The 16,910-nt window shown below is 37.3% G+C and overlaps 1 protein-coding gene across 20 annotated transcripts in view; it reads left to right on the top strand.

Moving 5' to 3' along the window:
• Positions 1 to 16,910, top strand: part of kif1b (kinesin family member 1B) — a 175,266-nt gene that overhangs the window by 81,909 nt on the left and 76,447 nt on the right. For 7 of the 20 annotated variants that reach the window (XM_039755637.1, XM_039755631.1, XM_039755630.1 and 4 more), the window contains 3 exons: positions 297 to 375; positions 1,996 to 2,138; positions 7,788 to 7,921. In XM_039755637.1, coding sequence (XP_039611571.1) covers positions 297 to 375; positions 1,996 to 2,138; positions 7,788 to 7,921 — 356 coding nt within the window. Of the gene's footprint in view, positions 1 to 296; positions 376 to 1,995; positions 2,139 to 3,104; positions 3,165 to 7,709; positions 7,922 to 16,910 lie in introns of all 20 variants that reach the window. The other 13 variants (XM_039755621.1, XM_039755633.1, XM_039755632.1 and 10 more) reach the window with 4 other exon arrangements.

The raw sequence follows: 16,910 nt of genomic DNA, 5'->3' as shown, positions 1-16,910 counted from the left end.
AGAAAAAAAGTAATGTTTTTGGACGAGCAAATATTCTGTCTTGTGGAATTAACACTTAGGCTTTAGCTAAATATGAAGTTGTTTACTAAGATCCAAAAATTTTGTTTAGTTAAGAGAACTAATCCATTGCTACTTGTTGTTTTTCCTCATTGTTTTAGTTATCTTTTCTTAAGCTCTGTGGACAAACAGAACTACTATGCATATAGTTCAATGTATTAAGTTTTAAATCCACAGACATCATTCAGATTTGTACAAATGTATTTATTTATCAAAATGCATTTTCTTCATCACAACAGGAGGTAATTCCAGGACGGCAATGGTGGCAGCACTAAGCCCTGCTGATATCAACTATGATGAAACACTTAGCACTTTACGGTAATGTCTAAAATAATTCTAGCAAAAAAAACCAAAGGGCCATATTTACCGAAAATAATGAGAAAAAAATGGACTGCTAGAGCTATGTTTAATTTAACCCTAATGCTAACCCTAAACCTAACCCTTCCCCAGTAGCTGAATTTAACAACTTTTACTTTACGTCTTTCAAATTCTCTTTTTACAAAGTACATTGAATACAGTATACACATGGATATACACATATGGAACTCTCCCACTACAAAGAATAATTCACAAACCCAACTTGTTCAGATTTTCCAAACCACAACCTGCTGTTCCTCAATTTCTCAGACACACCTGTTAGCTGGCACCCCAGTAAAGTGTTACCACAGCACTTTCTGCACTCCCATGACAGCCACAAAGCTCAAATGATGAAGTGTCTCTCCAGTAATGTCTATAACAAGACAACTTGTGGGTCATATTTAATGCAGACCAGATTGTACTTTATATGCATTAACTGATGCATCAGCCCTTATTTTGTATGTTTTCAAGTTATGGATATACTTCCACCAGAAATGTGGGTCCAATAGTTTAATCATTTTGCTGTTACTTTCAGCAGGACATTACCATTAACATGTTTCTACTTCTACCTATTTCTTGAAAATGTACAAGAAGAATCCTTCCAGATACTTTGATACATTCAAGATGTGTCATTTTGTTAATGATTTACATCAGAGAATCATTATTTTTAGCAAAAGAGATGTAGTGTCAAAAGTTATGATTATAAAAGTACTGTACAAACCAGCACAACATTTAATATTTTGATCTTATTTAACGAAGGAACAGTTAATTTAGAACAGATCATACTAGAGTTGGAGACGCACTCTGCTGTAAATTTCCACCTATTCATGTTGTACAAAAACCTTTCTCACATGGTCAAGAGCACAACAGATTAATTCCAATACTAGTAATAGGTGAAACCATTTTTAATATTAGAGATGATTTAAAAAAGATCATTTGAATGTCAGAATGTTACTTTCTATCTGGTAAAAGTAAACAAAGGTAAACATGCACATCAGTGCCTTAATCTGAAAACATTGGTGCCATTTAATTTCTCCTAATTGCGCCCATAGCCCTAGGTAGTTGACATGTGTATTACTATGAGAATTAAAAATCCATTACATTCACTGATTATGTGGTGGACTTCAGTTAAATTGTTGGCCAAGAGGTACCTTCTGCTTTCTAAATTGTACAGTAATACCTTCAGTTGATGAAGAAGTTGTTTAGTTCAGTCTAAGAAATATTGTTGTGCATTATTTTCATGACATGTCAGGAAAATTATGTTTATTACATTTTAAAAATATTTAAATAACTACAGTATATGTGAATGCCTAAGTATTCATGTATAATATTTTCAGTATGCATGACATTAATGAAAAACAACGACTATCCTGTGCTGGTAGGATGTACAGTGACCTCCGCAATGCTCTAGTAGATGGGCAGTTGAACATGGGCATGCACCCATAGTGCCTTTTATGCAGAATGCATTATTGTGGAGGTTTGTTCTCACAGCTTTTGTTAACTGACTTATTACTGTATTGTACTAGTGCCCAGGTTACTAAATCTGTTATGATGGCATTCATTCTCTTCTTTCTCTTGCAGGTATGCAGATCGAGCCAAGCAAATCAAGTGTAATGCAGTGATCAATGAAGATCCTAATGCTAAGCTGGTGCGTGAACTGAAAGAGGAAGTGACCAGACTGAAAGACCTGTTGCGTGCACAGGGTCTAGGAGATATTCTGGACAGTAAGTTTGCCTCAAGTTTTCTAGTGTAATGATTTTACCTTTCCATTTAGATTTTTCTATTCTTTCATTTATTTTAACTGAACTTCTGACTTCTTGCAAGACAAGTTGTGTTTAGGTCATTGTTTCCCATCTGATCTGTCATCTGTTCATTTATGTGTTCCATCTATCAGTTAAGTACCAGATATATAGTATAGACACAAAGGTAATTTGTGTTTTGAAAATAAGAACTCTAAGTCTGGGGCTGTTTTTTGGACTAAAGGATTCCTGACACTTTCCTGCCAGTCATTACAGTTGGCATGGTTGCATACTCATATGTATGTATTGAAGGCCTCTGTCCAAACATCAGCAGCTTTTTAAAACCGTGCAAAAGATGGAAACTTATAAAACTAGAACCAGTCACTCTCACCTTCCCTTTCAAATGTTGTTGTTTTTTTTAATATGGGCTCATTTTTTTATTATTGTGTGATATGACATAATACTGTGGATTAATATTTGGACAAGCCATAATCTTGGGCACTCTGCCACCTCTGAGGTGACCTGCAACTCTGTCAATAGTAGATTAAGACAAATGGGGGGAGGCCACTCAGGCCTTGTCTTCTCTAAAACCTACTAAATTGGCTAAAATGCTGCGAAAAATACTTTTTGTTTTGTTGCAAATTTAGCTTAGTAACACATGCTATTAGGGTAGCTTACTCTGAATTTATGGGTGTACCAGTTTTGACCTTGGCTCTTCTTTTATATTAAGTATCAATAGCCAAGCTCCCACCCAGCTTCACACAAAGATCCAAATTCAATAGTCAAGCTTTTGGAGCCCATATAGATATATGGGTGTTTCTCATACTTTACTAATCCCATCTACTGGTTCTCAGTTTTGTAAGATGCTCCCCATCTTCCTTGGTTTTCAGTAGTTAGAGAGGCCTATACTCTGACATTTGACCCTTCTCGTGTTCTCCCGATTCCCTTCAGTTGTTCCAATTGAAGATGATTACCCAGGAAGTGGAAGCAAATGTGTGTATTCATGTAGTGGTACGATCTAACTCTCCTCTTAACCCACCCCACCTGCTCTGCTCCTTCCCCTCGCTTCTGGCTTTTTAGACCTTATGCTGTGCATGCTCTGAGGCTGAGAGAGAGAGAGGGGGCAGTTTATAAGATTATTTGCTTGGGGTATGTCATAGATTCTGATGAGGTTTATACTGAGGCCTGTAAACCCAAACTGACCCTTACATCTGTGCATGCAGTGCCTATGTTCTTAATGTACATGGCAATTTGCAAGAGGACACGCTACTGTGGGATTTGGCTTGACAGAACCTATAAATCCCAACATTTGTATTGTACCCTGCATAGGGTACCTCTCAAAACTAAGTTAGCTGCTTCATTCAGCCATGCAAACTTTGCTTAATGTGAGTGCTAAAAGTGTATCTTCTAATTAAAATCAAGTGTTTTAGGTATTGGATTTTTAGTCTACTGAATTTCAGGGTCAAATCATATTACTGCCTAACTTTGTTAAATGGATGATCATCTCATTTCCTATTTATACCTCCATACCAAAAGGTACTTTGGTGAACAGTTCTGCTATAAGTGTGGAGAGATTTGAGGATGATGTTCCTGTTCTGTTATGCTATGTAAAATGAACCTTAGTTGGCTGAAATTCATTATGAAATATTCCTGAGACTGACTGCACAAGCTTCTTTATAGACCCAATAGTGCCCTTTCACTTATTCTGCTCTTTGTTAAACATAGACAAACCCAGAGTAACTTTATGCTAACATGTAAATTATAAATCCTTTTAATTAAGAGATTCCAGATGGGCAGAATGAATAAAATAAGTTTAATTAGTTAAAATTTGTAAATTTCGTAACTATAAAACAATTATAAGGCCTGATAAAGAAGCATGTGTTACATGTTTCAACACTCCCTCACCTTTAATGGCATTTACTCACAAGCACATTGAAAATTCTTTTCGTGGATGGAATAGAAACATCTCTTAATTAAACATCTCTTGTGGAGCAGAATTTTCAGAATTGGCCAATATTTCCAATATACTGTTCATAATCATAAATAGAAGAATATTAGAAACTGTGCGTTTAAACACTTTACTCTGATTTACATAGTTTTAGTTTTTGTGCACTTTTGTGTATTTTCATAAATTGGAAGAGTCAATTGGACTACAGAAGAGATTTTGGCCTGAATATTTTAGCTTGCTCTTGTATTTTGCCCCACTGCAAAGGCTGCAGTTATCTGCATCTTCATCAGCAGGATGTGGACACACATACAACTGCATTTTTAGGGGATGAACCACATTCCATTGAGCAGCACAGCCTCACAAATTATGAACAAGTAATCAGTGCAGTGCTTTTATTTAACATTCCTTTGTTAAATCTGAACATTAGATCCTTTATTTCATATAGACATGCTTTCAATCCTTGGTCAAAGCATATTATGAAAAGTTTAAAAATATACTTTTTATGCTAAATTAATTATTAAAAACAATCAAAACCTGGCATTAGCAAAGCTAGTAGCATCTGAAATATTATAGATTCTAAGTTCTTAACTAAGAGCTCATTATAGGACACCTGGGGCTGGCTATCCTAACTTTTTTTGTTTAAAGTTAACTAACATTCTATTTGGCCTTCATAAACACAGTTAAATTCTGAATATGTGGAATAAAAAGTTGTATATAGAACATTTGAGGAATGGCCAAGTTTCATCTTGGCGTGTTGGCAGTATCGCTTAACTGTTGTTTGTTTCACATCCTGTATACATACTAGGCAAAATGATTGAGGATTTAACATATTTCAAGTTGATATCAATTATTTACTCACCATCCATCTGTCTGGGAGTCTGACGCATCAAAATTTTTGTGAGATGTGACTGTTATTCTAAATTACATTCATTATATGTGGTAAAAGAAATTAAAAAGACACATCTAAGTTTTAATTTGTTTTTCCTTTGTGGAAGGCATGATTACAGTTTTAATTAATTCCTTGCATAAGGGCACTGTCATGCAGCACTGCAAAAATATGAGTAGCTGTTGTTCTCAGAGGATGAGAAGGACTCTAAATGGAACCCAATACAATGCATGCCTTGATCTTTTTCCCTGCTTCTGCTCTGCAGCTCTTTCCTTGTCTGTTAGTTTTGTTTTTGTCTTTTAGTGACAAAGTTGGCAGTTTTCAAACTGAAGAAATGTATATTATTGTACAAATGCAAAATAAAAAAAACACATTAGAGTGAGATTGGCAATGTTGGAAGTAGTTTTAGTTGCATCATCCTGTGTCTTCATTGTAAGCTTGAATACCATGTCCCTATTGACTTCCTAACTGTCACAAGCAATTGTATATAATCTTATTTTCAACATAAAGTAACACACATGAGCATGGACCCTAGCTCCCTAGTGAGATTATGACAATGATCTAACCATTATCATTGAAGAAGACCACAAGGAGAAGGAAGGAGCCATAAACCTCTATAAAGGAATTCATACCTTTAACAGGCAACATTCCAGATATTACAAAATAAACTGAGAAATGAAAATGTCCTTATGAGGTATTTCCTACTCAATATTTTGCTGCATAGATTTAATTTATCTACCTACAGTGGGCTTCAACAGTATTCAGACCCCTTTACTTTCTGTACACTTCATTGTGTTGTAGATTTAATTTTAAATGGATTAATTTGCCAGGGAAGCACGGTGGAGCAGTGGTAGCCTCCGGGTACTCTGGTTTCTCTCATAGTCCAAAGACATGCAGGTTAGGTTCATTGGCGATAACTAAATTGTCCCGCGTGTGTGTGCCCTGCGGTGGGCTGGTGCCCTGCCCAGGGTTTGTTTCCTGCCTTATGCCCTGTGTTGGCTGGAATTGGCTCCGGCAGACCCCCATGGCACTGTAGTCAGGATATAGTGGGTTGGATAATGGATGGATAAATTTGCCATTTTTGCTCAAAAGTCTATACTCATTTACCCATAATAACAAAGTTTTGCAGATGTATTAAAAATTGAAATCTCAATTTCCTGTGGCTCTCTAAATTGTGATAAAGTGCATCCTGTTTGCTTTAATTATGCTTGAGAAGTGTTTAAAACTTGATTGGAGTACACCTGTGGGAAACTGAATTGATTCAACATAGTTTAGAAAGGAACACTTATTACACTTATGTGTATACAAGGTCTCACAATTCATACTGCATGTCAGGACAAAGACCAGGCCAAGAAGCCCAAGGACCTTTCTGTGGACCTCTATGATCAAGTTGTGGTGAAGCGTTGATCTTGGCAAATATATAAAATCAATTCCAAAGCTTTCAGTGTTCCCAGGAGCACAGTGAAATCAGTTATTTTGAAATGGAAGAAGATTCGATCCACCAGAACTTCTCCTAGAGCTGGCCTTCTGACTGAAACGAGTATGTGGGCAAGACGGGCCTTGGCCAGGGACTTGGCCAATTGTCACTCTAATGGTGCTTCAGAAGTCCTCTGCTGAGATAGGAGAACCTGCCTGTCGGAAGGACGACCATGCCTGCATCACTTCATCAATCTGGTGTTTGTGGTAGAGTAGTTAAGTCCTACTAAGCGTTTGCCAATTAGCAATTAAAGAACCATAAGAGAATGAGACATTAGATTATTTGTTTTAATTAGACAGAAATTGAACTCTTTGGATAGAACTCCAAGCACTATGTCTGGTGAAGATGGCATGTTGTTGGCAGCGTTGTGCTATGGGGGTGCTTTTCAGTGGCAGCAACATGGAGACTGGTATGAACTGAGGGAGGATGAATACAGCCAAATTGAAGATCCTTATAGAAAACCTCCTCCAGAGTACATGTAACCTCAGACTGGAGCAACAGCTCACCTTTCAGCAGTGACCCAAGGCATACAGCCAAGAGAGTAACAGAGTAGTAGCTTTGGGGCAAGTCTCTGACTGTCCTTGAGTGGCCCAGCCAAAGCCCAGACTTGTACCCCACAAAACATCCTTGGAGAGACCTGAAAATGGCATTTTACAGTACATTATAATGAAGCTTGAGAGCATCTGCCAGGACGAATAGGACCAACTGCCCAAATCCAAGTGTGCAAAGCTTGTACAGACTTATCCAAGAAGACTTAAAGCTTTAATTGTTGCCAAAAGGGCTTTTGCAAAGTACTGAATGAAGGGTTTGAAGGATTATATGAATGTGAGATTTCAGTTTTTCATTTTTAATAAATTTGGAAACATTTCTGAAAACAGGTTTTTACTTTGTCATTGTGTATTATTAGAAGTAGATTGATTGACAAAAATGGCAAATTTATCAATTTAAGATTAAATCTATAGCACAATAAAGTATGGAGAAAGTGAAGGGGTCTGAATACTTTCTGAATCTACTGCCCTTCTACATACAGATTAACACTTGATCTATTCCGTATGCTCTCTTTAGGAGAATTACAGTATGATCAGCTTTAAAACTGCCACATTTGCCCTCAACTTTACCACTTTGTCAATGTGTCCTTTGAAAGTTTTTGTGTGTCTTACTTTAGTCTTTCCTGCTTTTCTCTTTCTCTGTTTTTCCTCTTTTTATCGCTCCCACCCGCACCCTTCCTCCTCCAATGTTGCTCAGACCTGAAAGACATACACAACAATAAGAATAGATATTTGCTAGCCTCTGAGAATCAACGCCCTGGCAATTTCTTCACAGCACCCATGGGCTCCCTGACTGCCTCTCCATCCTCCTGCTCTCTAAGCAGCCAGACTGGCCTGCAGTCAGTCTCCAGTATTCAGGAACGTATCATGTCGACACCAGGGAGTGAAGAGGCCATAGAACGACTAAAGGTAAGGAGCAAAGTCAAAAAAAATGTACTTTCTTTTTGGGGGAAAAATAGATTTTTGCTGTCTAGATTTCACATGGTTAAATTTCTAAGGGTTGAATCTTAGAAAAATAGACTGTTCCAATTTGCTTTACAAACACTATAAAAAAAGAATAGTCTGTGAATTTCACAAGTTTATTAATTGCTATTTATTTACCCAGATTCAAAATTTTAAAAACAATTGACATGACAGTGAGTAATATTGGCAAACCAATAACAATGACCGTGAGCAGTGGAATTTACTTCTCCTGTAAAATACTATGTCTAAGTAAAGAATTGTTCCACTCTTTGATTCTGAATAGTCTAGGTGGAATTTTATAGCCTGTGACAGTTGCACACATACGGGCTGCTTTTTCAGTAGTGCTTTTTCTTTCTCCCTGTGTTCTTTTTTAACTTATGTAACCTATTTAGTCTTTAGAAATCTAATTTATTATTGTTTCAAATGCCCCCTTTCTTTTTATTATATATTAATACTGTACTTGCCATTTCATTGTTTTGTCATCTTCCTATTAAACTTAAATACTGTATGTAAGTTATGTACAGTAGCAGAGCTGAAACAGTTTTGAATTCTGTAAATGAATTAGGCAGAAATGTAAATAATTTGAGTAAGTGGAATTCCTGAATTGGAGGTCTAAGTGCAACCCATTGTCAAAGTTAGGTTAACAGTAATAAGCATCTGTTCTGTCTTCTGAAATGCACACACGTTGCTGTTGGTAATTTCATTTTGTGTTTAGGTATGAAAAACAGTAGTCATAAATGTGAATAGCAATATTCAGAACTGAGTGTCTGTAGGTACAGCAGTATAATTATGCATTTAAATAATGTAGTGTTTGTACAATGTATATGTAAATAGTGCAAGCAAATGTTAATTTACACTATCCTTAATGTGTATAGTATGTGGGCACAGTTGAAGTCAACCTTAAATACATACGTCAGTGTGTCTAGATATGAGATGTTAATTAAAAAATAAAAGCATTTGCACATTTAGAATAAAGCCAAGGACCAAAGAATGCAAAAAGGTGCAATTATTTTATAAAAGAAATGTATGGGACGGATGAGCCAAGGAAGAACTCAAAAAATACAAAGTAAGGATTAAAAAACATGCATCTTCGCCACTCTGAACCTACTTTCAGAGGCGTCCGTCTTCATTTTCCTGGTGAATGGGTATGCTCACTTGCCCACCTTTTACCTCCTGCCTGTCTCTCTGTCTCAATGTTTTCCTTGACCCCAACCTCACCATCTCCTTCTAAATGTGCATATGTCTAAGACTTGACTCCCAACTGCACACTTAATGAACCTCTGACACTTGGACATATTTGAAACCGTCCTGTCATCACTTCTCTCCATGTCCTGGAGCAACTTTCGAGATCAGTCGGCAGCTCTACTTTTGCTACTGGAATGCCAGGAAGAATTCCTTCTAGTGTTCACAGAGCCTTATGTTAGCCTTAACGTGCCAGGTCTGTTAGGCTGCTACATTCAGCCGAACAAACTGTTTACTTGCTTGTAGTAACATACTGCTACCTGATGGGCTGAGAGTTCACAACTGGAGTTCTATCAGCTCCTGCCTTTGAGAAAAGTAACTTGGTGTCATTTCTCACTGTTTGAAAATAGGAACTTTCCTAGCCACTCCTTTTTCATTAGACAACAGATGGACCATCTATATGCAATGTGGAGATGTATAGCATCTGTTTCCTCTAAATATTTTGAGGACGAATTGCAGGCCTCTTCAAAGCTACCACTTTTCACTTTAAAGCACCTTGACACACACACATGGCATACTTCCCAATAGCGATACCTGTCTACTTGTATTGGCCTGACAAGAAGTTTTTCAAATGCCAGTGCCCATTTATCTGACAGGTATGTGCTACCTTTTCTTGTCTACAGTCACCTTTCCCTCCAGGCTACCTACCATTCTATGTTGTTAAAGTATTCAAAATTATATATGTGTTTGTTCCTTTGAATAACTGTTTAGATTCTGTGCATATTAGGCTTGTGTAGTATCCAAAGCTTCAAGTTTTTAGTGTTCCATTTAAAAATATTATTCATTTTTAGTTTGCATGACAAAATAGTTAAAGCATTATTCCTTTCACAGATAACCCATAAAAATTGATTAAAGCAAAGTTATTCAAACTAGTCATTAGTATTCATCCATTTGTTGTATTTATTTTCTCCTAGTTAGAGTTCAGTGCCATACCAGTGATAGATAGATTTGTCCCAAAAAACATATTCACATGGAATAATAAAATAATCTCTTAACCCTAATCCTAACCCTAATGTAAAAGTCAAATAACAACACCTACATACATTTTAAATACCAAGTTAAAATGAAGGATTCATTTAGATTAATTATCAAGCTGAAAGAAAGCACAGAGGTTATAGTAGCTGCATTAAGTGCATTATGTTATGTCATGTGAAAGTAAATCGTACCTTTCTACAAGACATACCAAGGCTCTATCTGTCTTTTTGTATGTGCGAATGCTGCTTCGTTGGTAGAGTTGCTTCCTTTTGCAAGAACTTAACAGCAGTACCGTTTGAGTAGTTTTGCACAAATTGATTACAGGTCTAGCTTGAGACAGTATTTTAGTCTGTAAGTTCTCAAACTGGAAAAAAAGGTATACAGTACCTCTGATTGGTAAAGATGTCTCATCATTCCCTAAATGAGTAATTCATGTATTAAAAGATGCAAAATCCTTAAGTATACCACAGATTAGATTAGGTCGTCGTCTTTTATTGTTATAAATGGAAGTACAGACAAGTTTTTATAGAGAAACAGAATTCTTAACTGATTTTTTCTAACAAAACTGGCATTTCACTTATGAGTGGCCACATGAGAAACATGCCACTTTTATTGTATGCCAGAACAGCTATATCTTCCCTCCCCATAAGGACATACAGTTATGAAGTGGCACAAATAAGTGATAGTCCATCAGTGATCCTTTACTATTCCTTCTTCTCTCCTAAACTGAAATGTAACTCCATATTACCAAACCAGGCAGATCAACACAAAATAAAATAGTCTTATTTATAGCAGCTAACTTATATATAGGTTAAAATCCACCTCCATTTGCCTAGTTTCAGATTATTTTCATAGAAATTGTGTACTATGTCAAGAGAATAATGAGTGCAATACACTCTTGTTTTTAAATTGTGTGGGAAAGACTGCTGGCTCAACTATTTCCTTAGTCCTTTAAACAGAACACCTTTCCAGGAACAACAGAGTAATAAATCAGAAATAAATATATATTTGAAGATCCCAAGGTGTTTCAAGGCACATGTCCAGCCTTTAACTGGTCTCGCCATTGATCTGTGCTCTTTCTGTTTTCAAATGACTGACCCAGTTGTGCTGTTTACAAAGAGATGATTGTCTGTGGTTGGCAGAGCCTGTCTCCTGCTGCTTTCCGCCCTCTTTGTGGTACAGAGTAGTGTTCTGCTTCTGGCCAGCAGCTCTCCCATCCATTAAAAATTGCTGTTACCTAGGAGATGTCGTAGATGTCACCACTCTTCCCAACACCCGTTCTGCCACTGGGTGATGTCAGTTCATTACAAGCTAAAGCTGGGTTTGAAAACACACTATCAAATCCTGACTTGTTTTAAAAAAAATAAAGTAGTTATAAGATCTGTGATTGTTAAGAATAATGAGGTGAACTTCGCATTAGTCTTAAGTAAAGGTACTGGGAGAACAGTATTCGCCCATTGATTCTTAGTAATCAGTATGATAGTCCTTGATGGAGATTCACAAGACCAGCTGAGTGCAATACTTTTAATTGGTGAATCTCTGTCTATGGAAGTCTAATAAATATATGCTGGTTATTCAAACTAACCCCTCTTGTGTATTACTTGTTAATTTATATTACATAAGTCTTGTTAAGAATTTTACTTTTTCTAAATAGTCATGTTCAGAGTGCAGGAATTTAATCGGTGTGTACTTATGATTCACACTAAGATTCGTGGCAAATAGTTTCAAGCACTGGTGATAACTGGAGTTCAATGTCTTATCCATGCCTCTCACCACCAGGTCGGCTCACTTTGAACCATTTTTTGTGCTACTTGTGCATCTTGAGATATTCAATTGCATCACAAACCTTGTATTGATCAATCTCTCATGTCTGAAAACCATTGGCACTGACCGTGTAGGAATCATATAACTATTAAGTATGCTGAAATCACTTTGCAAACTGAATAAGATTGGCCATAAAAAACAATACACAGACTAGAGACAGAGCAATCAGGCAGTTCTGTAAAATTAAGCCATAGTCTTAACTCCTCATGGGGATATTCCATCATCTCCTCTGATTTTCAGCACTATAGCCATAACACCCCCAGAACCCAAAGATTTCCCAGTTGGCACCTCAGTAAGTCATGGGAATCACACTGATAATTTGATAAATAGTTTGGCTTTGTTTATGACCAAAACTACAGTGGTATGCTGTATGACCTACATTGAACATCTGAGCTTTGTGTTTCAATAAGTAAAAACAATGTAAATATTTCCAGCTCAGGAAACCCAAAAAATTGAACCAATGTCCAATTCATTTTTTCTAGAAGCAGTATTCAGGTGTGGGGCCTACTTTGAACACTATGTACATTTTTTTCAAAGTAAAATGTTTGACACTGCAGTCAGTCAAGACCATCAAGGTGGTATTGAGAGGTGGGGACAGGGACAAGCTCACTCATTTCAAATTCAATCCCAAGATCCACCTATGAGTTTTTTTTTGCTGTACATATCTCCTAACTCCCCCATCCAGTAACAAAAATAGATGTTGAGACACTGTAGTCCTCCTCCTCCTTTTTCCCTGTTTCTCCCTGGAGATTTCTCTTCTAGATCTGGAGTGAGGGGTTTGGTGATAGTTCATATCTTGCTCTCCTGCTTTTTGTACCCCTACAGTATATGCTGCAATTCCACTAGTCTCAGCTTTTTCCACTGGAATGCTAAATTATAATGAAATGGGCCATAATGGGGGGCAGACGTGAGTGGTGCAATCTTAAAAATTTGTATTGAGCTGCTGACTTACCCCTCTTGATAATGGTTTGAGAGGATTCATTGGGGAGAGGTGTTTAGCAATCTCATGATAGTGAGAAACCTTTCATCTGCAGTACATCACATCTTGATCCACAAGACATTTTGGTGAAAGAGAGGGCTGGTTAGAGGTATTATACAAATGCATGCCTTTTTTCCATTACTCTGATAAATTCAGCTGTTCTGATGGTTGCTTTGAGTTATCCACCCCCAACCCTCCTGCTTTTTAATGCATAAGCAGCTTAGCACATCTAAAGTTGTGAATGAAAATAAATCCCCTAGGACTTTTATATTCTTTTTATTATTTTTCCATCTGTGATGGGCATCATTTTGTGATGCATCCAGACTAAATTTACTCTGGGAGAATCCCATTCATTTTCAAGAAAAGGGTTCTCAATTGTATCTGGATAAATTCAATCACCAACTCTGCTCTGAGGCAGTTCCCATAGCACAGAGACTACTTAATGCATCTTTGCAAAGTGCAAACTGCTTGCAGGGAAATTGCAGGGTTGGGAAACGGATACAAGAAAATCTTGCATAACTGGACTGAGAAGCTGTGCTTGTAAAAGGCATTCTCAGATGCTTGCATGCTTAGCAGCAACACACAGAATAACAGTATAAACATTTTTTGATTTTCTAGAATATTGCAAACAGTTTCTTTGAAAGCTGCTTCCTGCATTCTATAAGGACGGCAGTTTCCTAGATGTAAAATCTGTTTTGTCATGAAAAACAAACAATTCCACCTGATTATTGTGATTGGATTTTCCAGTTAATCACGAAAAACACTGTTTTTTCTTTTAGTTTGAAATTTTTAATGTTGTGATGGGTAAGAAACACAGATATAGCTGAATGTTTAGTGAGTATCTTAACTATGACCTCTTATGTAGCACTGGACAACTCTGTTTCATTCAGCAACATATCATTACACTTGAAATTTAATAGTATTAGAATATTCTAATGATACTCTATAGGGATTTTATTATAGATTATTCTGGGATTTCTTCAACATTTTCTCTTTATACTTGGCCAGTGTTTTCTGCAGTGTCTGTGTCACAAGCTAAGGAAATCAAAAATGAGGTTGTGTCACTTACGTTTCCTTGGTGCCCTCATGTACAGTATGTACTAGAAGCTGCATCTATGCACTCTCAAATTTAATATGAAGTCTTTTTTTAATACTTTCATCAGCAGTAAGTGTTGGTGCCATGCACTTGGTGAGCTTATTTAAAGCTATTTTTATCCTGTTAGTCATTTCATAAAAGTGTATTAGTACAGTATATGGATGTTACTCAAAGTAGATGTGATTAAATCTTGTCAGTTTCATTATGAACCTTCATCAACAACCTTAGACAACAATATTATGCACTTGGTAAATTATCATGAACACTTTAGCTGTGTGTTTTGCTTTTTCTGCATTGTTTTATTTCTAGTAGTGAATTAACAATTAATTTTCTTACACTATTATAATGTAATAGTTTGTTCATACATTTCACAAGTACCAAGAGTCTCCCTTCTTCATACAAATTGCAACAGATTTCATTTTGGGTCATGACCCATACTTTAAGAAACTCTGCTATAGATAGTAATTTAGCATATCGATTTTAAGATGAGGCGACACTGCTGTCTCGCATTAAGGAGACCTGGGTTCACTTCCGAGTCCTCCCTGAGTGGAGTTTGCATGTTCTCCTCATATCTGCGTGGGTCTCCTCCGGGTGCTCCGGTTTCCTCCCACAATCCAAAGACATGCAGGTTAGGTGTATTGGCGTTCCTAAATTATCCCTAATGTGTGCTTGATGTGTGTGTGCCCCGCATTGGGCTGGAGCCCTGCCCAGAGTTTGTTCCTGCTTTGTGCCCTGTGTTGGCTGGGATTGGCTCCTGCAGACGCCCATGACCCCATGTTAGGACATATAGCGGGTTGGATAATGGATGGATGGATGCATTTTAAGATGAGGGAAATTTGTTTGAGGAACTAAACAATTTGAAGGAATTTGCATAATATGCAACCATCCAATTAAACGTCTGTCCATCTTGTGAAAACGTAGGCACACGTGCACAATGATGTTTTTGGCAAAAAAATGGTGGTGAGGCCACACAGACCAGACAGAGAGATGCTTTCCAAAGGGGAGGAGCCAACTGTGAAGTCATGCAGAGCTTGTGTGTCTGAAGAGTGAGTGAGTGAAAGATGATTGGGCACTTTGAGACCTACACTTTTGGTTAAATCCATTAGCCTGGGTATGTTGACACTGGTGATCTTAGGAAGGATCTTGACTTGAATTGTCTCATGATGTTGTGGAAAATAAATACCTCTGACCACAAATGAGCACTGTAAGGCAGAGCCAGTGAAGTATAGGCAGGGGATGCTCATCGGTGCCACATAAAATGAGATTTGGAAGATCTGAGCAGCAGCATAGGCATTGGAGGGTGGCTAAGGAAGGAAACTGCCTATATCAAATTTTACGTGAGAGAGAACAAGGTAGAGACACTACATTGCAAAGTGTATTAGGCTACCAGAACCAGTGGTAATAAAATGTCATTTTGTCATGCAGTGCAACCATCCAGATGCAGTATTAAAAGATATCTCAATATCATTATTACATACTCAACATCAAAAGTATGAAATGCAAATCAGTATTAATAAATTTTCATTTTTTGTAGTTGACAAAGTGCTAAATTGTGGTATTGACATGTGTAAGTTCATGCACACTTTAATTTGTGTCACCAAAAAAAAAATGAATCAATGGATTGGTTTAGTGCTGTAGCTTTTAAACCCTAGGGCAGAACTGAAAAGTTTACACAGCACATGTGCACACCTGAACAAAAGTATTCTGAGAGCGCTGCAGGGCTTAAGGGCCTGCCCATGGAACAAGAGGAAAAGGAAAATTTCACACACTCCAAAAAGGAATTGTTTTTCTAGATAATAAATTATATGGGAACATTTGGAAAATATTGATTATCAAATAGATATTATGACATGAAAGTTGAGTTTATATAAGCATTTTAACAATATGTTAAATTACTGAAACCAGTTAATTTTTACGTTGTTGAGCAAGAGTACCATTTGCTGGGAGATGGGAGCAGTTCCCCAGTTGCCCTTAATGAAGAGAGCCACTCTTTGTGTGTATATGATAAGTGCACGATGCCGTGATTAGTGAGTACAACTGTCTTACCTCAAATCATCTGTCTTACTAATTTCTGATAAAGTCAGAACACTGTTTTTTCCCTGATGCAAGAGAACTGCTCCTAGATGGGCAGTTTTGGCACACCAGCCACTCCTGGGAAGATTCAGTACTGCTCCATGTGTTTTCTGTTTGTAGATAATGCCTTTCACTGTAGTTCAAGAGAGTTGCAATGTCTTAAGTTTCTTTGTAAGCCCTTTCCAAACTAATAGGTATAAACATATCTTTTGATGTGTTCAGGAATTTCCTTCGATTTTGGTAGTAGGTGCTCATAAAATCTTTTCTTGGCAACTTCACTCTGATAATAAGGGTCAACATGAATGAGGTTTATATTGAGCAAAGCTGGCTGTAACCATGTCTGGCTGTGTTCAGTTAACTGACTCCGATTATCATGTTAATTGGGTTGATTTAACTAGGGAGCTATTGCATTTTTTGTTTTTTTTTTAATTTTGTTTATTCAGTTAATGACACAATTGGTATTTGTTCACTTAGGCTTGATTAAGTTTCTCCAGAGTTAAGTGTGCAGAAACAGAGGGAAATTAGGGGGCTATATATATATATATCCATCCATCCATCCATTTTCCAACCCACTGAATCCGAACACAGGGTCACAGGGGTCTGCTGGAGCCAATCCCAGCCAACACAGGGCACAAGGCAGGAATCCCGGGCAGGGTGGCAACCCACCGCAGGACACACACAAACACACACACCAAGCACATATAAGGCCAATTTAGAATCGCCAATCCACCTAACCAGCATGTCTT

The sequence above is a fragment of the Polypterus senegalus genome, chromosome 6 (genome assembly GCF_016835505.1).
Source record: "Polypterus senegalus isolate Bchr_013 chromosome 6, ASM1683550v1, whole genome shotgun sequence".
Lineage (NCBI taxonomy): Eukaryota > Metazoa > Chordata > Cladistia > Polypteriformes > Polypteridae > Polypterus > Polypterus senegalus.
This window is presented reverse-complemented; position numbering and strand designations above follow the sequence as displayed.